The 23,969-nt window shown below is 33.8% G+C and overlaps 1 protein-coding gene across 4 annotated transcripts in view; it reads left to right on the top strand.

Annotated features, from left to right (window-relative positions):
• DLG2 (discs large MAGUK scaffold protein 2) overlaps positions 1-23,969 on the top strand; it is a 1,673,246-nt gene that overhangs the window by 1,210,938 nt on the left and 438,339 nt on the right. For all 4 annotated transcript variants that reach the window (XM_039848192.1, XM_039848194.1, XM_039848195.1 and 1 more), the window contains one exon: positions 3,918-4,087. In XM_039848192.1, coding sequence (XP_039704126.1) covers positions 3,918-4,087 — 170 coding nt within the window. The remainder of the gene's footprint in view (positions 1-3,917; positions 4,088-23,969) is intronic.

The raw sequence follows: 23,969 nt of genomic DNA, 5'->3' as shown, positions 1-23,969 counted from the left end.
AGGCTTCTAAAAATATCTGTAATTTCTAAATCTACAGAGAACCAGAGCTGAAACCTTATCTCTTTTTTTTTTCCAGTATTTTTAATGCATAATGAAAAGGAATTTTTAAAATTTTAATAGCATTTAGTGATTATTTTTAATGCATTAACATCCTTAAAAATGTACAAAATCACACATATTTATAACAGACATACTTAATATCTATGAAAGAAAGTATATATTAAGTGTTATTTTAAATTATATCTTCAAAATGAAACTAATAATTTAAATATTGTTTGACTTTTTAATGATACTAGTTCCTGTTCCAGAATACTAAATTGTTTAGTGCAAAATTTAGATGTGATTCTGTGGACATGTTAATAATAAAATGTCTCTTTTGTTTCTGAGATATTTTCTGCAAGGAAATGTACCAGAATATTCAAAAGAAATGAGACGAGGAAAAGATTAAAATTAATCTTTTAATCTCATGGAAAATTCTAGTCAACAAAAAGAGTAGTAGATTTATATCTGAAACAACAAATACTGAAAGAGTGAAACTATCAACTTAATTATATGGGTAGAGTACAGAGGAAATTTGTATATAAATGGCTTTCTAATACAATGGCTCGAAAATAGGAAAAAAGGCTGAACTTTTTACTGGGACAAAGTATTTTTTTGAGTATGAAGCTAATAATAAATTTATGTGTTTCAAAATGAATGCCAGTGGTGCCTTTACTCACAATTAGCTACTGATAGAGAAAGTAAATTAATTTTAAATAGCTATGACCCTCTAACCAAATGCTATTTTAAATTACAGGAAGTTAAGTGCCCTGGTGTGGCTTGGTAATCTTTCCATTCTGTTTTAAGAACTTGAATATAAACTCCTTTTCTCACACTCCCATTTTTTTCTTTAATTTAAAATAATTAGTTCCGAATAACTTGGTATTATCATCAGCTACAGAAAAAGACAAAAACAGGTAGAAATCATATGCATGCCCTCACCAACACTGTGACTTTGTCAGTAAAATTTTGTTGTCTGTAAAATGAGGATCAGTGCTTCATATTTGGTCTGATTTAAGTATGAGCGAATAAGAATGGTACAGCACATAGCCCTCTAAAAATGTCATTTTTCATCCTGTTCACTTTATAACAAATCCTTGAGCACCGCATCTTTGACTCACCTGTCGATAGCTGTAACGCTCAGATGTGTGGTGTTTGACAGTTTATACATACATTCATATACATTATCTATCTGGTTACTCCTAACTCTGGCTGTGCCTGCTTCCTTTCCATGGGAAACTGAAGTTCAAAGAGATGAAGTGACGACCATGGTCACAGAGCTGATACACACAGATGGGACTCAAAACCAAGCCTACTGACTACTAGCCCAATGCTCTTCTCAGTGCACTAAAGCTGTCTACTTCATCCACTTCATCATTCAGAGAAAAATAGCTGATTTAGGCTCTGATTTCCTCAATCCAGCAATCGACATGGTTTCCACTGTATACAAAAAGAAAAAATTTACTCAAGTTTGTATAGATACAACATCCAGAATTTTTTTTAATGTCAGCCATTCCCTTCTACAGCCAGCAGTGTTTTAAGTTATGATTAGCATTCTGAGCATAGGGTGATGGTAAACATTATGTTTTTTGCATTATCATGAGATGACAAAATTACCCACTCTCAAAGGACCAGCTGCTGCAGGGAGGTTGATACTCTTAATGCCTACATTCTCAAAACTATTTTAATTGGTTACTTTTCTGTGATTTTATTTAGCCAGTCAGAGAGGAAATGTATGTGTAAACCTGTTAAAACCATAGCATCTTTTATCATGAAATGATATCACTAAATCTTAGTGAGTGTAATGTTCCATATCAAGATTTTGAGGTTAATCAGGGTTCTCACTGAGATAAGAATTTCTATAACTCAGATCTTCAAACAGATATAGAAAAGTCATGGACAAAAATGATAGAAAATTCTTCCAATTATTTTTATATAATATTTCTACTACTATGTTATAATTTTGAATTGGTGTACACAATATACATAAATCTGTTCATCACATTAGATGTACAGAAGGTCCTCAAATAACATCATTTTGTTCAATGTTATTTTGATATAATGTTGAAGAGATGCCATGTGAACTTAACTTTTGTTTATATCAATTAGCCAATGGTAAAATTGATTTTGTTATACATCATTTCACTTAAAGTCACAGAACCTATTGACAACATTGAGGACTTACTATATGTGGTCCTAAGAAGAAAAAGTCCAAATTTTGAAATTCAGATTATATCCAATCTCTACTCAAATAGCTGACAGTTTTATACAAAGAACTTACCCACTTGGAACAACTCTCATTCTATAATGTGGATAATATATCTTATTCTACAAGATTATGAAAATGATTCAATAGTTAAGAATATTACAAATCAATAAATTTGCACCGCTACCAATAACAACCATTTATTAGGTGTTTATTACATATCAGGGTTTGTGCTAATATTTAATATTCCCCCAAAATCTTTATATTAGGTGTTACTATTATATCCGTTTTACAGATGAGACTATGGAGGCTTAAAGAGGTTAAGAACATTACCAGTGTTTATAAACTTTGAAAGTGGAGGGCCTATTAATTGAACTTAGACTTATTCTTTCATTCATTTAACAAATTATTTGCTAAGGAATCTATCTGAACAAATTGGTCACTGTGTGGGAGAAGGAACTGGGGAATGGAAGGTGAATAAGCAACCAACCATATTCACTTTACCCTGGCCTCTGTGGGGAGAATGGACTGAAGGTGACAAGAGAGGATCCAGGGAGAGTAGGTAGAAGACTGTGTATGTAATCCGGATGAGAGGTGATGTTGACTTCAACCAGGTGCTAGCAGTGCAGATGAGGAAACCTGGTTAGACTGCAGATATCCTTTGCAGGTAGAGCTGAACGTGTGGTGGTGTTGGGAAAGAGGAGTCAAGCAACATTTCTTACACTGAGCAATATGGTGGGGAGCACTAGAACTGAGATGGGGAACACTAGAAAGGATATACAGAAAGAGGGATACATCTTTTTCATTTCTAGGTTCATACTTTTAATCATTACTAATATTATCATTAATTATTATCATAACCATAAAAGAGATTTGAAGTCAATGGCTACATAGCTATAAACTACCTGAAAAGCTTTAGGAAAAGTCAAATTATTCTTTCCAATGAGAAAATGGCAAAAAGGAAAGTTTAATGTAGAATTTATCATAATTCTTAGTTTCAAAGTGAGTACCTTGGCAAGAATTGTCTGAGATTTTTTTGGGGGGTGGGGGACAGGGAGGTGAAATCTGAGCTTTAATACCTATAATATTGTGAGATGAAGTTGAAAAAACAAAGACAAAAACAAAAACACTGTAAGATAATTTGCCAGAGAACTAAGAAGTTTATTTTTGGTGATGGAGTTGTATATATATTTTTCTTCTTTCTGCATTGTTATATTTTTCAGATTTTCTAAAATGATCACATATTATTTTTATAACTAATAAATTAAGAATTCAAGAAAATTAATTTAGTTACATTTGCTATGTCTATATAAAAGTAAAATTGTAACCCTCAGTCTAACCAATTAAAATCAATCAAAATGATGAGATAACTGGCAGAGACTTTAAAATATGTGTCCTTTTAACTACACTACTTGTGATGCAGTCCCATTCAGAGTTGACTGGAATTCAGGATAGGACTTGACTATAGTGTAGTTAGTATGCGGAAGCCTAGGGAAACTGTTTGTTTTTCTTTTTTTAATTTCCTTCATCTGAAATACTCTTTCCAAACTTAAGCATTTTAAAATTGCTTATATTCTTTGCTCTCCCACTTCTTAAGGTTAGATGATCACAGTATTCTTTAAGAAATCCTCCTAGCTACTTCTGACCTTCACGTCTTTTTTCTTCCTTTCAGGGTCAACGACTGTATCTTACGGGTGAACGAGGTCGATGTGTCTGAGGTTTCCCACAGTAAGGCCGTGGAAGCCCTCAAAGAGGCAGGCTCTATCGTCCGGTTGTACGTGCGCAGAAGACGACCCATTTTGGAGACCGTTGTGGAAATCAAACTGTTCAAAGGGCCTAAAGGTAATAAAACCATGAATGACTGATAATAGGACACCAATGACAAACCATTTGGCCAAAGTTTATGCCATAACCCATCTCCGACTTACTCCTTTTTTTTTTATCCTCCAACATTCAGTGTCTACCAAGAAATCTGAAATCCTGCAGTAGTGGTTATTACAGAGGGTAAAGGAAACCGAAGCTCTAAATATGAACTCAGAGAAGGAAAGGATAGATTTATGTTGGAATGTCCTTATAAACAATAACAACAACCATTTATATTTTTTCTATAAATTTTACATCTTACCGAATCATCATGAGTCGGCCTGCATATTAGTACTTTGTAATTTTTCAGATACAAATGGTTACTCATCTCATTTGGGAAAATAGTAATGATAATAATAGTCTATCTTGAAATAGCAATTATCTATTTTTAAAACACTGTTGTGATTTGTTTGGACTTTATAATATTCTCATGTTATACCCAATAAGTACTATATAACAATTTATACTTGCAGTACTCTAAATAAGTTAAAATTTATTTTTTTTAAGATGTTCACAAAAATTACCTCTCTTGAGGTAGTTGCAGTTACCCTGGGGGATCACATAAACAGTGAGATGAATAACTATATTAGTTTTTAAGAATAGTTCTTTGAGCTATGCTCTTCAGAATGATGACATTTAATATTAGCTTAACAGTATTTCACGTACTTTTTAAAAAAAACTAATAACTGGCTATTAAATAGTATTTTAAATATTTTAGAAGATTATGAGTGGATGGTTACTATACTCTTTTAGTAAATCATTTCTCTTTCTCTTAAATCGATTTAATCTCTAATGCTATATGTGATTCAAAATAATAGGGCACACCACCTTCTCTGGAAGGCAATAGTGGATGGCATTTAAGATCGCAGAAACTCATGGACATTGACTATAGAACAGTGGTTTCCACAGGGTAAGGGGTGGGAGGAGGGGGAAGGTAGATGCGGTAAAGGGGGTCAAATATGTGATGACAGAAAGAAATCTAACTACAGGAGGTGAACACACAGTGTAAATATATATATGCCTTACTGTTAAAGTGTACAACTGAAACTTACTAGATTTCATTAACCAATAGCACCATAAAAAATTAATTAATTAATTATTTTAAAAATCTCAGAAAAGTCCGACAGGACTGAATTTAAAGAACTGGTTCTTCCACTTACTAGCAGAGTGATGTTGATTGGATCAATCTCCTAATTTTTAAATGGGAACCATATTGGTAGCATCTATCCCATGGGGTTTATGAGCGTTAAGAAGTTGACTAATATCCAGCACATGGTGAGCAGCAGAGCTTGCTAGTTAAAAGTACAAACTCCAGGACCAAAATGCTAGGTGTGCACCCTAGCTCTTGTTAACCTAAAAATAGAAAGCCAAGGTAAGAGGCAACAAGTGTTTATTTGAAATGAAAAAGAATTGCACTTCAGGGAAGCATTGATTCAGGCAGAAACACAAATAGTGTCTCAATTATGAAATGAAGGCAAAGGGTATTTATGAGAAAGGGAGGGGAAATAATTACATGAATAGAAGGAAGGAATTTCTATTGGTGCCAATTAGCCAAGGAAGGAATTTCTATATGTACAAATAAGCTAAGTTATTTTCTAGCTATACATAGTGGTGCTAATTCTAAAGAATATCCTTAATTTGAAGTCCTCATAGACGGGATGCCTGCTTTCCTATCAGCTTTATAAATGGTTGTATGGAGTACAATGTTGATTTGGCCTATTCCACAGGTTATTTTACCCAGTTCAAACATTCCCAAAGTTTGAGGAGTAAAATATGCAAGGTAATTCCTCTGGGATAACAGCTCCGACTTCATTTGGAAATGGCTCTATTTATATCATTTTCACATTCTGCAGATCACTAGCTCTTTGACCTTGAACAAATCGCATAGTCATTGAGCCTTAATTTTCTCACCTACAAAATGTGAATAATAATAGCTCTTGCCCCTAGAGATGCTGTGAGGATTAGGTGAATCAATTCACATTAAGTGTTTAGAATAGTGACTGCCCAGCAAATATTAGCTACATGTTATTTGTAGTATTCTTTGCTACATATGATTTTAACCTTCATAACAATTATTTGGTAACATAATAAAAAATACTCAGATTCATCATGGGCTAAGTTTAAATCATTAAAATCACAGAATTAAATGTAGGGAAAAAGGAAAAGAAGTATGGCATTTCCATACCACAGATTCTGGTAGTACAAAAGAAAGAAAGTTCTCTCCTACATATGTACTAAAATCATATTTGCAAAGTGCTTTAAAGCTAAATAAATGAGCATCACACTATTTCTATTAAAAAGATATACTACATATAATATGTAGATATGTTTACAGTTCAATTATTCAGCACAACTATAAAGCAAATACTAGTTTTAAGCACTGGGCAAAGTATTACCGTTCATTAATAGGCCTCCTGCTAGCTGAGTCACTTGATGACCTCCAGCTACTCAGCAGAGCAATTATAGGCTCTATAGAATCCATAGCCAGAACTCTAATTTTACCAGGAACACATTTTTTTGGATCTTCGCCTTTGATACCATAGCTCCTTCAAGCTGATTTATTTGGGACCAAACTGTTTTCTCTTTTGATTCTGGAGTGGAGCAGGAATTGCCTTGGGGCATGAGAGTGGATACAGATGAACATTAATCAACCAGAAATACTCAGGCAATAACCCAATAAAAGTATACAGCATAGGAGTGATGCAGTTATACCTGGGCTTGGTCTACTGAGACAAGGAGAACAAGGAAACTGTTAGAACTGACTTTACATCCCTGGAAGCAGGCTCCTGCCAGATCCCTACAGAGGGGTGTGGGAATGCTGGTCCTGTTGCAATTATGCTGGGCCAGTTATGCTTTTTCATACTGTCACCGTACAAAGGTCACTAATGCTTGTTGATTTACTAGGAAAGAAACTGTTTTAGTCATGCTTCTTACAGTGCCTTGAATGCAAAAATTGCTTCATCAGAGTAAAATGAATTATTAAATTAGATTCTATACTAATGACACATGGCAATCTTAACTTAGCGCCTTATAATTCTTTAGTTTTCAATTACGATATATTTAAAAGACATTTTTACCAATGCTTAACTCATACCATGGAAACTCTTGTGCACTGTGGAGAATGAAAATGAATCAGATATGATTCTGATGGGAGAATCAGAAAGTTCTAATGGGAGAGAGAGAGACATAAAGTCAACTAACTTTAATGCATGGCAAAATGAAATCAGCTCTGTGATGGAGCTTGAGCTGTGATTCCAATCAGGCATAAAGAAAGAGGTTGTTTGTCTTAACCAAGAAAGCCAAAATGCTCCAGAGTATTTCAAATTTAACATTTGGTCACAGGTCTTTATCTGCCCTTTGTTAAATGTGTGGGCACTCTGTATGGTAAGCTCAACATTTTAGCCAACTGATCTAACTAGCCTCGATTATGTGTATGTAATACAGAGCTAACTGGATGTATTCATTAATTTAGTCCTTCACAAAAAAAAGTATAAAAAGTTGTTGCTCAAGGAGATTATAGTCTGATGGAGAAAACACCTATAATATAAATTAGGAAAAGCACTATGAATGGACAAAAAAATATATAAGGAGGTGCCAATTAAATAGTAGGTCAAAAAGACTTATCTCAGGAAATACCATTTAAGCTAAACCTGGAAATATAAATAAAAATAGAAGCTAGCCAGATAAAAAGTAAAGGAGAGTATCCAGATGGAAATAAAAGCATGTGTGCATGAAGGCCCTAACATAGCTTGTGATACCTTCTAGGAACTAAAAGAAGTCAATCATGATGGAAGTTTAATAATAGAATAATGAATGACATTAAATGATATTTTCAAGATAAGCAAGGGCCAGATCATGTACAGATTTGTTGACCACATGTAAAGATTTGTGTTCTCGTTTTAAGTGAAATGTGAAATACATAGCAAATTTTCAGCATGAGAGTAACATGATCAGATTTGTCATTTTTAGATCATTCAGCCACTGTGAAGAAAATACATTGAAAGAGGTAAGAACAGACATCAGTTAGGGGTTACCTGACAAAAGAAGGTAGAGACAGGTAGACAGATTCAAGTCATATATTAGAGATATAATTGATGCCACTCACGAATTACCTAAATTTGGTGTTTGTCAAGGATGAGGCTGTTTTCTAACTGAGCAATTGAATGTTTTGGGGTGTTATTTGTGAAATGGGGAAGACTGCAGAGGAACTCCTGTGGGGAAAAGTTTAGGAATTCACTTTTGGACACGTTGGGATATGATGCAACCGAAAAGGCGATCTCAACGGGACAAAACTGAAGAACATGCCTGAAAATCCTGTCAAAATAATATTTGAATTTTCCCTATATTTTGTAAAATATCTGGATTTGGGGAAATACCCAAATAATTGAGCTTCTTTTTCTCAATAATCTTTAATATAAAAATCATGAATATAGCTGCCTCAGCTGTTTAAACAGTTATAAACATTTGTTAAATCTATTTTATAGGCATTTTTAATACCAAACTTTTTTATTTTGAGATGGTTTGGTTAAGTTTATTTGTTTTTACATGTGACAATAGGTAAACAGTGTTATTTCTTGTATAGATAAAATATTAAGGAGTTCTCTAAAACAGTAATTTGTGGCAGAATTAAATCTATAGTTTTCCAATTCTATACCTTGTGTTTATTCCATGTATTGTATAAATTACTAATCCTGAGATGACCTGTGATTCCATCTTTATAGCAGTGCTCATCTTCCCAACTGGAATCATCTGGCTGATGATTTATGGCCATGTATTTCAGTAATTTATATTTGAGTAGTATGCAATTCTGATTTAGACTGTGTTTTCTTAACAATATATAAAAATTTTCCTAACCTCGCAGTTATATCATTTGGTCATTGCAAGCAGCTGGGATGTCTGTCTGTGGACAGTCAGTTAAAAAAAAAAATGGATAATCATGGGTAGGAAACAGTGATTAGGCAAATTCATTTAGACTTGCCAAGCAACCAAAAATACTCAGGGAAGAAAATCTTAAGTATACATGTGGTTTCCCAGGAAATAGGTCGCAATAAAAGTCTTTGTAGTGACTTTCCCAAGAACACTCTAAGTCATAACTTGTAAGGAGCTATGTAATTAAACATGTGCAGATGATTGATTCTGTGGCCTAAGCCAAAGATGCCTAAACTTATATGAGAAGTGGTATGTCTCTTTTAAGATGTTCTTGTTGTTTAAGGATACTATAGCTAGTTTCAGGCCAAATTCTAAAACTGATAAAGCTATAGCTTTAGTAATAATCAAAAGTAGACTTGTTATGGCTTTATTTTAGCCACGTTATTCTTTAATAAAAAACTGAAAGAGTGGTAAAGTCTATCTAGCACAAATTTCAGCAATTTTCCTTTCTTTTAAGAAAGTTTTTAAACATTATTTGTTATAATTTCTTCATATATATATATATATACATATATATATTTATAGCAGTTTTAGAGGTAGAGGTTTGTATTGGTGCAAACTGAAAATGCAGTGAAGATTATAGCTCTGTTTTGTACAAGAAGTAAAAATAACCATAAAAAACACCGACTGTAAAAGTCACTATACTCATGGCCATTTATAATGTGTATAAGTCAGTCCACAGAGAAGACATATTTATAGTGATGAAGTTCCTGGACACCTTTAAGTACCTGTAGGACCTAGAGCAAGTATCTTAGCCACTTTGTCCTTCACCTTCCTCATCTGTAAATTGGATATAGTTTATCTAATTCATAATTTTCAGAATAAAAACTGTAACTTCTCAATATATGTTTATAATAAATTTACACTTGTTGTAATAATTAGCTAAATGTTGAATAAAGAAAAGCAGCAAAGCATATATTCATTCTAGTGCTTTAATAATGTCGCCCATAGTATTTTACACAATCTAGTCCTTTAAAGTATTGTTTCTTGAATTAATGAATTGAAAGTTAACTAAAAGTTTTTAATATTTAGCTATTCAGATGGAGCCAAAATATGTTTTTTGTGTTAATTCAGATTTCTGCAAGCATATATACATATATATATAAACAATATATTGGTGTTAGCATTGTACGTGCACATATATCTTAAATGCACCTGTATTTTTCTCTCCAGCTTGATGCAAACTTATTTCTAACAGGTCTGAGTTATGATGTGGCATATGAATCTATGTTTTATAAAAATGTGTATGTATGTTTATGTGTATATATTTTTTCTTAGTTTTCCTAGTTTGAGCAGATATTTCAGTAGACTCCACATGTAGAAATATCTCCAAGCATGTTGAAAATTGACCTCGTGATGTCGCCTTAATGCCAATTTCTACCATATGCCCTCACTGGTACAATCTGCTCCTGCTTCTGACCTCTCCATTTATATTAGATTGCCCTAGTCATCTAAATTAAAAACTCAAAGTCTTTTTCTTTTGATTCTTCTCTCTTCTTTGATGCTTTTATTAAATCAAGCATCATGACCCTTAGAAGCTACCTTCAAAATAACTAGTTCTCTCTTTAAAATCACTACTGCCGATACTATGGTGTTTATTATATTTTGTCTGATCAACTGTAGCTGACTACATTGCCAGTCACTCTCTTTCATGCCTACACACCTCTCCTAGATAAATATTTCAAAAATTACAGCCCTGCTCAAAAGTCTCTAGTGGTTCTTCATTGTCACCAAGTAATGATCTAAATTTCTTGCCATAGCCATTTCATGCCCTCTATGATCTCCCTCTCTTCCAGTAACAAAATTAAGTTTCAGCCTTCTCTTCTCTCTTCTCTCTTTCATGCATTGTCTGATCCCGGTAAGCTGGACTAAGTACAATTTCTTAAACACATACCACACTCTCCTGTCTCAAGGCCTTTGCTCATCCCATTTCCACCTTTGGAATGTCTTCCCTCAGCACCATGACCACTACCCGTTGACATCATCTATCCCCCATGAGCCAAGCCAGTTCAATTCTACCTCTGCCACAAAGCTTTCATTAATCGACACAATCAAAGCAATATTTCACTTATAAGAACTTCTAAGACGCTTTGTTCCTTCCTAAGTTGCTTTGTTCTTTTCTCTTCTTTTGTTATTAGGCCATCTAAGCAACCCGTATGGTATAGGAAGGATAGCTATCAACAATACAAATTGAGGAGATTAACAAGCTCCTAATTCTAACACTTAAGACACTGAGTTATAATCTTTGCCCTGGCCTGTGCTAAATTTGAGGCATCTAGTGAACACTTAAAAGGAAAGTACAAGCCTCAGGTTGAGTCTATGACCAAACTCTGCATAGAAAGGGGAGGAATTGGAGTGAAAAGATGAAGAAGAGTTAGAGACAAATCATGACCATTACTGCATATGGCAAGGTAGAAGAGAAATGGCCAAGATGGAGCCGAATCATTTTACTGCTGAGAGGACTCCTGTTTTTTCATACTTTACAGAAACGGTCTCTTCAAGAGACTGGTATAAAAGTGTTTGAAGCATCTAGTCCTTTCCTTAATAGTGCGATTAACCAAAAACCAATTTCCAAATTATTGAGGATTTCTATATTATTTTTTCTTAATAGCCTAGATGACACATATATTGTCCAGTTTGGTTAAATATCAACTTGACATGTATCTGATATTATAGACAGAGAATTTCTTAAATATCTAACTTGAATGAAGTTTACCAGCTTGTCTGCATCTGCATACTCATTTTCTTTCTCTAATCCCTTTGTTCTTTAATCTGCTCTTGCCTTTTCTCTCTCTAACACTAATATGACCAGATTGAACTTTCTGCATGTTGTGAGGAACTCATCTGACGCTTGTCAGAGGTGGTAATTTGACAATTTCACTATTCTACAAGTTGATTTTTGGCATATTGTCCTAGAGCTTCAGGTTTTGAACACATAATAAGTGCTCAGCAAATACTGAACAAATTAATATTTTAACCGAAAATTGAGTGCACTGCCCTCAATGTACTACAGAGATTGCCTCTGTTGAAATTCATCTTTTTATCTCTCTGTCCATGGATAGCTTTGCTGATGGTGTACTTTAGCAAGTTGTACTACTATCACCTGACTACAATAAATGGGAATATTTAGGTTTAGCAAAGTTTTCAGTTGTCAAGAATTTAGCTGTTCATACCAAAGCAGTTCATCAGGCTACTAGTGAACTCTTTACCGTTTAGTAAAAACTAAACACAGAGGGTTATGCAACTGTTTTGATTACTTGCAGCCAATCATTTACTGCATCAAGGGGCACCATACCTTTCCCCCTTTCTTGCCATGGGGTAAATTATAATGTATTTTAATTTTTTTAATGCATGTTCAAATGTATCTCTGAATGCAAGGCACAGTTTTCTCTTTATTCAGAACCATGTGCCAGGCTCTGAGTTCTAAGTGGTAGGTAGGTATTTGTGGTGAAGGGCTACTCTGAACAATGGTTTGACTCTTAATAAGAACAAAGAGCAAATTCAGCTGTTTGGCATGAGGTCCCAGAACACTACATTTTCCTTTCAGTGCTAAAATGTTTTCACTCCTTTTGATTTACCAAAATTGTTCCTTTGAGGACACAGGGGGACTTGCTTGAGTACATGTGTAGTGCACCCTTTTATTAAAACATAATATTCAGGGTCAAAAAGAAAATGCTTAACTTTTTGTGTTAAGCCAGGAAAATAGTCTTCTTGAAAATATATTGTGGCTAAACCACTCTCTGTCCCCCCAAAGAACAAATTGTTTTTTTAAAATTGGCCAAAGGGCAACACATTTGATGAGTGCACCCTATTCCCAGGCAATTTCTGTAGAATTTCTTGCATATATACATGATTAGTTTCTGATTATTTCTGGAAAAAAGATATGTGCTTGTGGATTGGAAGTCTCTATCTTTAACCTGATATTTGTAGTATTTTCATAATAATATATGCAAAAATGTTTTCTCCTGAGATCTCATAGCAAATGATTTACTCATCAAATATTTTCTCTGTAATCCCCATTATTCTGTACATTATAGCATTATGGGAGAGTAAAACAATTGATTCTGTTTGCTAAGTCCTTTTGGAAATTAAGAAATAAAGCCATGTTTCTCATCTACTCTTTGAGGCTAACATGTGGACATTGTGTTTTTCTTTTTGTTTCGTTTTTAGTTTATGTCTTTGCTGCTTAAAACTAGCTTATAATTTTAGACAGAATTTATGATCAATGGCTCCTTGAACAAATCGTTATTCAAAATCGTTTTTTAATATGCAAATTTCAGATTAAAAAATGCATCGTACTATATGTAGTTTTGATTGTTAGACATTCAAAAGTTTTATAATTCACACAGCAAACACTGTTTACCTAACTGGGAATATTTGCTGAGGTAAATATTTACATTTATAGCATTTTTTAAAGTTTTGAAAGGAAATGTGTTGCCATGGTAAATACTATGACTATAAGTCTTTCTGACTTATGATCAGCAGCAATCAATTTCATGAAAAGACTTTAGGATTTGGACCAGAACCTAAGTTTAAATATTTTTTACTTTTTTAAGAAGCAAATAAGTATGAAAAATAATAATCTATTCACCCAATAAGTATTTTATTTCAAAAACATTTATTAAGCCAGGCAGTGCTAAGTGTGAAATCAAAGGAATGATAGTGAATAAAGTTTTGGCTTTTCTCCTAAATTCCTTCTTAGAACAATGGCATTCTCCTACACTGAAACAATGCAGTCTTCCTCTGCTAGCTAGCATTGGATTCATGCTAAATTCATCATAGTTCCCTAACTAATATAAATAGACTTATAATTTGGTTTCTCAACTCATCAACCAGTGTACATTAAGATCTTCTTTTATGGAACATAGAGATCTAATAAAATTAAAGCTTGCAGGATATTTTATTCATGGACCATGACTCCGAATACCATTAGCTGTCAGTCAAAAATCATGTACTGGTTTGTCTCTGAGAATAATTCAATTGCAGCTAGATATCTTGGGCATCTTATCCCTTATAGAAAGTTAATAAGAAAGATAAAATAAAATCTATTTTTAACATACATCAAGAAAGACAACTTAGGAGTTTTTAACCATGGAATATGCTGTGGGTTAGCCAGTTATGCAGTCCTACCAAGAGTCTACTGAAAGTTGGAAATTTGCACAAATAGATGATATTAGGAAAGGTGAGAATTATTAGTCAAGGCTAAAAAGAGAGCAGGTAGGAAGAAGGAAGAGTCAAAATAACAAAGGAAAGAGACTTGGTACAATTTGAGTCAGTGTCTTATAGTTGTGAGTGAAGAAGGCATATATTTGTTCCTTATAGGCCATTAGTCTTATGAAGAAAGAGTTCAGTAATTGCTTCCTAGGAATCTAAAAATATTTGTTGAGTCTTCATCAGTAGCTGATTCACATGGGAAAATTTAACCTTCATAAATCTATTCATTTGAATCAACTGAATGTGGTACCAGTTTTAAAAATATATATAATTTTGATGTGCAAGAATTCTTAGGTGTCATATATTCTAATCTCTCAAAATACTCACATTCGCTCATGTATTTAACAAATCATTAATTGAGCACCTCTGACTATGAGATTAACAGTTGAGGATAGAGACACGGTGTTCCCTTAAAGGAGGATACTAGTTCCAGTATAGTATATGAAATGTATGTATGCATAATTACAATACCACTGAATAAATATGTATAGGTTTTTACAAGGAAGTCTTTACCAAGACTTCAACTTTTATTCTTATGCTCTGGGAAGAAACAGCTTTCTAACACTGGTGGTAGCTGTTCACTTGGAAGATGGCCCCAATTTGTTTTTCCCATAATTGAATTGACAGCTGGAATTTCTTTAAAATTGTCCATTAATATTACTTCTTCTCTCTCTAGCTATGATGAACAACTCTGTAGGAGAGCCCTTCACACATTTGTAGGCCATTTCAAGTCTCTTTTTAGGCCTCTCCTCTTTAGACTAAGGAGCTCCATTTTATTGACCATTCTTAATACATCATGACTTTCAGACTCTTTATTTTACTGTTTCCATCCTATGAGTTTTCTCAATTTTGGCAATATTCTACCCAAATAATGCAAAGAATTATATGTAGAGATCCCTTGATATGCTTATAAGTACAGACTATGATGATCAGAGTTCTGTATGTGAGCTCCAAACTCTGCGTGTTAATATAATATAAAATTGTGTTAGCTTTGTTTTTAAGACTTTTTGTTGGTTTATATCAAAATTATGGACAGTTAAATATTTCCTATGAACTACTGGCTGTCAAATATATTACATTTATTTTAGAATCATTGATTTTAATATAAATTAAATTTATAAATTCATATTTATCTGTTAAATATAATATTGTTGAACTGGGCCTAGTATCCAGTACTATTGCTATCATTCTTAATAGTAATTCAACAATTCCTCATATTAACCACCTTTTCCTTATTTGTGTTAATTGCAGGTAATGTGAAGATAGATAGATGGGATTCTTACAAACAGGGTGGAATTTGGCAGGGACACATGTTTCCCAGCATACATAGATATGAAAGTGAATCTCACATCTGTAAGGAAAGACTGGATTTAAAAATAATAGAAAGATAAACGCCTATAGGCAGTTTTCCATCAAGCAGATTGTATATACAACTAAAGAACAGGTGTCCAGGTTATGAGAGCAGATTAGCCTTATCTGCTCATAGAAATTCTTCCCTCCAATAATTCACAAAATGAGCAAAACATAAGGAAAATCCTAACAACAACAAAAATGTTTGCTAACAGTAATGAAGAAGGCATGAAACACAACTTAATATAATACACTTAAAAAACTGACAAAGGAAGGGAACAGTGGCAGAAAGTCTTTAAAAGGCCAGGTGTTTCTCCACTCCCATTCCCTTCCTGAAACTATCATGATGATTGACAAAATCCTAAGACTTCTCTCACTGACACCACTAAATCTGGAGAAGAGTGCACTGAGCTGGTAGCCTTATCTTTCCTCATAGAGTAGTTGAAACTTGCTGTTCGGAGAATCTAATGTGAAGAAAGTGAGCAGTAATGTTGATATTCTCTGATGGAAGTTAAGGTTCTGTAGCCACACCCTGAATTAGAGAAATTACTCAACTAGATGGACCTTGGTATTGGTATTGGACATTTATTAAGAATCTCAAAAAACTGCAGAATTGAGACATTTTAAGAAAAATGGCACTCTTGACTACAGCCTCTACTGAGCTCTCCCATAACTCCTTCAGCTATTGCCTCAGGTGCAGAAAATGATTAGAAAACAAAATATTAATGCTGCAAATATACCACAGTCAAAAACAAAAAGAAGTAACATCATTGTAATCTAATTTATTAAGCACTTACTAGGTGTTAGGCATTGCTCTAAATGTTTTATATGTATATCTGTTTTAGTCCTTATAAGATTCCCCATGAGGTACTTTTATTACATATATGCACTTATGGAGGTTCAGTAACTTGCCTGAAGTCACACAGATGATGTCAGAGCCAGGACACTAATTATGGATGTCTGGTTCCAGAACTTATGCTTTTAACCCTATTTGATCTTGGTCCTCATAACCTGCAAAAAAAAAAAAAAAAGTGAGGTGGAGAGAGAGAGAGGAAGGAAGGAAGGCAGACAATCAGGAAGGGGACAAATAGGTCAACCTAAAATTCAAGGAACAGAAAGAAACTGCTCACAATTCATACTATAGAACAACTTAAAATAAATTCAATAAAACAAGTTCTGAGAGACAGAATGATAGAACTATAGACTGAACTGCAAAAAAAATAGATGTATAGAACCCAATACGGAGCCTAAATATCATCAAATATTCTGTAATATGTATATATTACAGAGTGTGAGAGAGAGTAAACACTAAAAAAAAATAGATGTCACTGAGATTAGTGACAAAGAGCAAAGCTTGAGATAATCATGATAAGCAGAGACTTAAATAAAGAGAGAAAGGAGTATTTTAAAGTTTTACTAAACAGAAGTTACAGAGCTTAGAAAAAAAGAGCTGGTGGCCCAAGATGTCTAGACCCCGCCTAAGGATTCAAAAAATATATCGTCAGCCATGCAACCTTTCTTAAAGTATGTCTTTTAATCACAGCTATTATTTACATTGTTTTAGATATGTTGCTCCTTCATCTTGAAGACCAACGTTAAAATATCTCTAACTTCTTGAATGTTTGACTATTTGGCATAGTGCTTCAACTTCTAGGAATTCATCATGTAAAGTTAGATATATGTTTTAGATATAAGTAAAAACATTAACTTTATCTGTGATGAAAAATATTTCTTGGATAGCCAAAATAATTCAGAAAAAAATAACAATGAGATGGGTCCTAGCCTACCAGATATTTAAAAATATTAAAAAGCTGTAATAATTAAAAAGTAAAAAGGTATATCAAAGTAAAAGACTACAAAAATCTGAAAATGGACAAGAAACAAATTTATTATATGATAAAGATGGCATTTTGAATAAACAGGAAAAGATGGATTGTCTAATAAGTCACATGGGGAAAACTGCATCTACCTTAAGAAAAAGTTGGATTTCTACTTCATAATTGAAACTGTTAACAATCAAATTTTTATTTTAGTTTTATTTATTTTGCTTTATTAAAAATTAAGCACACTACTATAAAGGCAGAAATGGGTAAATTGAGCTGTATTAAAATTAGGAACTTTTCCTCATTAAAAAGAAAGCCCTAGAGTGAAGTAGATGTTCCCAATAAACCTATCATACCTTTGTACGATGCTCAACCTCATTCATAATGAAAGAATTGCAAATTAAAAGTACAAGATACCATTTTTCAATTTGTCCACATTTAGAAACTGTGACAATGCCGTTAGCAAGTGTGCTGAAAGAGGCTCCCTCCTATATTATTGCTCCTTCATCTTGAAGAGCAATGTTAAAATATCTCTAACTTTTTAAACATTCAAACCATTTAGCATAGTGGTCCTACTTCTAGGAATTTTCATCATGTAAATGAACTTGTATATGTGTAAAATAACAAAGTTAATACCAAAAAAAATCTGTAGTATCCAAAAAAAAAAAAATGACAGTCTAAATGACAAAAGAAGAATAGTTCTAAAAATTTCAATACATTTACATATTACTAGTCCACTGTAAAAAAAAAAAGAGCTCTATATGTACCGATATGGTGATATGGAACCAAATCTCACATACGTTGTTAAACCATATACACGATGCAAGCAGTATACATAATGTTTAATCATTTGCGTAAAGGAGAAATGAATGTAAACCATATACTTGTATATTCATAGAACATATCTAAAAAAGAAACTGGTAACAGTGGGTGCCCAAGAGAGAGAAATTTTGTGGGAGGAAACTTACTGTTTCTCTGTGTACGCTTTGTGCTTTTTGGATTTTCTACCATGTACACATATTACATATTTTAAAATAACAAAAAATGATTTTAAAGGAAACACAGAAAGTTTAGAAATGGAAGATCAAGGCAATATTAATACTACCAGCAAAATAGAATTAACAATTTTAAAAAATTGGTCGTTTATTTTCTGGTTATAAAAAGTGAAAAGTACCATGTATAATGAAATGATAATCAGTTATAAGAAATAACCAAACATTAACATTTATAAATCTAAAAGTGTTAAAATTCAGGAGGAAGTGGAGAGAAACACCACTTGATATACACCCTGAAAAATATTTGGCTGGAAAGAGAAATGCTGAGTGGATTAAGTTTGATTTTTTGAACAATCATCTAGTTTAATGTCTCTCACCATGTAGGGAATGTAGAAATGAATGACTTTCCTCTCTCCTTCAATGTCCATGATATAACTGTAAGAGCCTTCAGTCAGAACTGCCTTGAACTGTACTGTTTGACATTTAAATCAGTATATTATATATACAGTCTAAACAATCTTACTTGAACCATGCTGAATCAAAACTATTGTTTTCCCTGTCTGTCATAAGAGAAAACTAGACTATTTTTAAAAGATCTTGTCTTTGGAAACTTGCACTGTTTTTTCTTTGATACTCTTCTTTCCCAGGTGTATATACTTTGATTTTCCAATGAAGTGAAGCAATGTGAGGTTCTTTTTTAAAAAGGAGCGTTTTAGAACAAAAGGTGCATAATCTCCGGGAGTATCTTCCCCTTATGCCTAAATTTAAAATAAAAATGATATTTTTCTCATTTATTTAATAGGAAGCTAACCCTCTGAGACTCTGCATTTACATTAACTAATGGAAAATCTTTTTAGATCTACTATCACATGCATTTCTTCACTGCTCTAAATAGCTCGGCAGTGTATTTATTTGATTATCTGTCATATACATTTCTACTCTAGATTGTTACTGGCAACAACATTTTCAGATGACCCCAGCAAGATTGGCGGTGATCATTTCCTGATGGTTCCATTAGATCAGGCTTCAGAAGGGTTTTACTTTGGATGATCCCTTGGAAACCAAATATGAGCATTTGGCGGCTTACCAACTGGTTGATGAAATTGAATTGCTCCCTTCTAAATCTTTCCTTCAGCATTTGAAAATTAGCTTCTATTCATTCACAGAAGGTGCCATGACCTACTCAATGAGGACTCATGCCTGCTTAATTTGCTTATTAACTAAGTGGTATAATTCCTCAATATTATAATTCGCAATGTTTAAAACTTTTATCTGGAACTTTCTCTCAGAACTCTTCCTAAGAAAAATCTTATGATCTAAGAAATCTTAAGAAAGACAAAAATCATTCTGAACATTAGTTATAAATTCAATATAATTTCTCAGGAATAAAACATAACTGTTAAGAATAGTACCATGAAAAATAGAATAGCTGATTGTGAAAAGCTTCAACTTCTTCTCTGCCAGTTGTATTCACGATGCCTTTGACTTAATATCAGTAACAGTATTGGGCGAGACATCTGTTAGAGTGGAACATTTGATCCATTAGACAATGTTTCAAAAAACAATTTGAGGCTTCTGGGTTATTTTTTTCTACCTTAGTTCTCAAGTCTTTGCAATAACATTTCATTTTCATGAAGGATATCAGATATTTTTCCAGAAAAACCTACTTTGGTTTTTGAATAATATACTCTCAAAATTTATCTGTGAAGATATACAAGAATATAAATTGAGAGAAGGAAATTATAGAGATTTTTCAAACATTTTATTTTTTTAATTTCTAAAGCTTAGACTTCTCTAGGATTCATTTCTGGCACTTCCTTATTCCTCTAGCTACCTTTCTTCCTAGGTAATCTCATCTGGTCCTATGGCTTTTAAATTTTATCACTATACTATAGATTTAACATAGTTTCCCCGCCTCCCCTCCCCACCCTGTCATGCTACATATCTAATAGGCATTTCAGGATTAACATACACACAACATAACTCAATTTTACTTTCCAAAACTAGTTCTTTCTGGAGTCTTTAGCTCATTAAATGGCACCAGTTGTTTGGGAATTATTCTTGATTTCTCTTTCTTAAACTCAATACCCAATTCATTAGTAAATTCATCTCTACTCTCAAAATAAATCTTGAATCACGTCATTTTTCACCATCTCTTCTTATGCTGTTGTAATCCAAACCACCATCACCTTTTGCCCAGACTGCTGTAATAATACTCAAACTAGTCTCTGTTTCCTCTGTCTCTTCTATTGTTATTTTCTATTATTGCCTCTCTATAATCTATTATTCACCACACAACAGCCAGAATGATTTTTAAAAATATAAATCAGATTATATCCACTCAACATTCTGCTTCAAACTATCCACTAGCTTCCCTTCCCACTTAATCAAACTCTGAGGCTTTGCCATAGTCTACAAGCTGTGTCTTTGACTTCATCTTCTTTCCGTCTTCCTTTACCCATGAGGCTTCAGTCCTACTGGCTTTTTTGCTGTTTCTCCAAAGTTCTAATTGTGTTTCTGCCTATGACCTTTGTACTTGCTGTATTTTTCTGTCTGGAACACTTCTCCCTGTTCACATGGCTTTTTCCCTCACTATACTCAGGGCTTTATACTTCATTGGATGCATCACCACCAAGCATTATATTAAGGATTTAGTGATTTGTTTAATCTAGAATATAAATCCTAGGAAAGCAGAACACTTGGCTGTGTTCGCTGCTGTGCCCTCAAGCACTTACAACAGCAGCTCTCACAGAGTAAGTGCCCAATAAATGTTTGTTGAATAAATGAGAAAAACACTTAAAAGTTATGATATGAAGGAATTGTCAATATAGAGTACAGAACTAGGGAAAGTAGGTATTATTGGGTAGTTGACCTTGACTTAGTGTAAAGAAAAGCTTAAGAACAGTGAGGACTACCCAATGCTAGACCACAGGGCCTTGCAATGCACAGTGAGATTTTTGTTATCACAAGGGTTTAAGTGGAGGCTCAAAGAGTCTTGTTCTAGAGCAGAGCTCCAGTTGGGTCATCCCTTAAATCTTGTTCACTTGTGTGAGTCTGTGAGAAAGTGGGAGGCCGAGAAAAAAGAGCTTGCATTTGATTTGTTGGAGAATATCAGAAGGAGGCAATTTATTCTTACCCGTCTTTTGACTCATGTTTACCTGTCCAACCATGCCTTATGCAGCTTTTTCCCTACTGCATGTGGTCTGGACAGTGCTCTGTTCTTTACATACCAAACTCTTTTTCCAGTTCAGGGCATTTTTTTTTTTAATCTATTAATCTTCCTGCCTGGAGTGTTCATCTATTATGCTTCATAAGGAAATGACATACTTAAGAAAACCTTACATTTAATGATTCAGGTTTAATGTTCACCTCTTTAAAAGACTTTCTCTTACCACCCTGTTAATTTTTATCTTTGCACACTAAAATTTCTAATTTTTATCCCTTACAGACCATATTTATCACTTGTAGACATTCCACAAAATATACATTGCATTTGTAGTAGTTTAATCTGTTAGCTTCTCTAATTCTCAAAACAACTGCATTTTTAAAATGAAGAAGCTGCCTCTTCAAATAACAGCTTTTGCATCCACATCATCATGTTTCTCCTCATTGCATCATGAGTTTCCCCAATCAAAAGTGACAAGAGAGTTATTTGTCATTGTTCTTTGGGGGCTTGCATTAACATTTTGGTCACCGCCTTTGAAAAGCGCCTTGTCCCATAAACTCTCTAACTCTCATATGTGTGTGTGTGTGTGTGTGTTTTTTTTTTTAAGTATGTTGGGGAGCCTACCTTCCATTACCTTATCCCCAATAATCATATTTCTGATGTTGTTTTCTCTTCAGCTTATAATTCTACTTTTTCATTTTCTAAAATATTGTTGCAACAGGGACCATCATTTCAGTATTAAAAAAATAACTTCTGCTTTTGCTCAGAAGTCAGAAGATAATGCAAAATGATGCCCGCCTCACTTATATTCCTGTTTCTTTTGAAGAAAAGGAGAATGAAGAATAGGCTTTTCCTCTCCTGCTAGCAGTCATTTTATTTGCCCAGCCTAGTGGGGCTTTGTTTCTGTCACAGAGAGCCCTGTTATTTTTCAAAATGCTTTTGTGTACAACAATTATTCCTATGGTTCTGCTCACCCAGCATATTTTGCTGGAGTTAACGTCAAAAACGCTAAGTAATGTTGAGTTTCGGTGTGTTTTATGATGTTGTTGTTCTCCTTGCAAACCTTTCATGGGACTTAATTCTGTTGCTAAAGAATGGATGTGTTGGCCATTTTGGTCACTTGTTTGATTTTAGTTGTTTAAGATCAGAGAAAAGGATGCCCTGGATATTTTTTAACAAGCTTCACTTGTGAGTATTGCTATTTCTTTCAAATATCTGTAATCTTATAGAAGAGCATCCCTAGCTATAATAGTGGTAAAACTTGAAAGCATATTTCACCCAAAATTTCGCCTGTACTGTATTCAAGGTCGCCTCTTCCCTGATGTGTTTGGTAAGAAGTGGTTGTATACACAGTTAAGAGCAAATAACAAAAAGAAGAAAGATAAATTACGTATTGATAGGTAAAAAACTTTTATCTAATATTTAACTTATTCCCTCTAATTGACGTCACCACATGCCCAAGGTGTCTGGATGGAAGATTTCTCTACCTGGAATTCCACCTGCAGGTGCTGTCATGGACTCATTATTTCCTAAGCAGTTGCTGCTGACAGAGAAGAATATCCTCCCATTAGCAACTGGTTAAGGAACAGACTGGTGGAAGTTTCAAACCTGTCAGCTCTCTCTCTCTTAAGAATGACTACAGCAGCACAACCAGGGTCAGCTCTTTTGTGAAGACTAGGTTGAAACATGAACTCTTGGAGAGAAAAGACAATATCTCATAATGGATCGTAATCATTTTTGCTTTGTCAGCGTGGTGAATTGGAAAAAAAGTACAAGCTCGGATGTCAGACTAGGTTCAATTCCTATATATGATTTTTATTAGCAGATATCTATAAACGCAAATATCTTCTGAATCTCAGCAACTTTTACTGTAAGTTGAGAATAATAATGTAGTTTTCCAGTTTAAATAAGATAAAGCAAATGTAAAGATGTTAGCACATAGTAGACATTCCACAAACAGCAGCTCTATTATTTGCATTCTAGAATTAAATACTCATCTCTTATGGTTCTTCTATCTGTTTGTCAAGTGACTCTCAATTCCCATGTGCTGATTCAGGACACCAAGTTGCCCAAGGCCTGCTGATTTAGAGTGAAAATGCGGAGGCCCAGTTCACTTGACATTAGGGACACATGATTAGAATCCATAGTGAGAAGTCACCCTCTAATTGCCCCTATAATTGGCTCTAGTACATTAAGGCTTTAAAAATGTAACAAACAGAGTTGCCCACACAATCATTTAATGGAAATAGTTATAATTCATGGTCTTTATATGCAGGGAAGCTGCCCAGAGGGAGTTGAAATGGGAGACATTACTGTGGAGGGGCTGTGCAGGTAGCAATACAAATGTCCTTGCCCATAGGCATGAAAGACAAATACTGAAAATG

The sequence above is a fragment of the Pteropus medius genome, unplaced genomic scaffold, assembly GCF_902729225.1.
Source record: "Pteropus medius unplaced genomic scaffold, Ma_sr-lr_union100, whole genome shotgun sequence".
NCBI classification, from domain to species: Eukaryota; Metazoa; Chordata; class Mammalia; order Chiroptera; family Pteropodidae; genus Pteropus; species Pteropus medius.
Note: the sequence above shows the minus strand (reverse complement) of the source record. Positions and strands in the feature narration are given on the sequence as shown.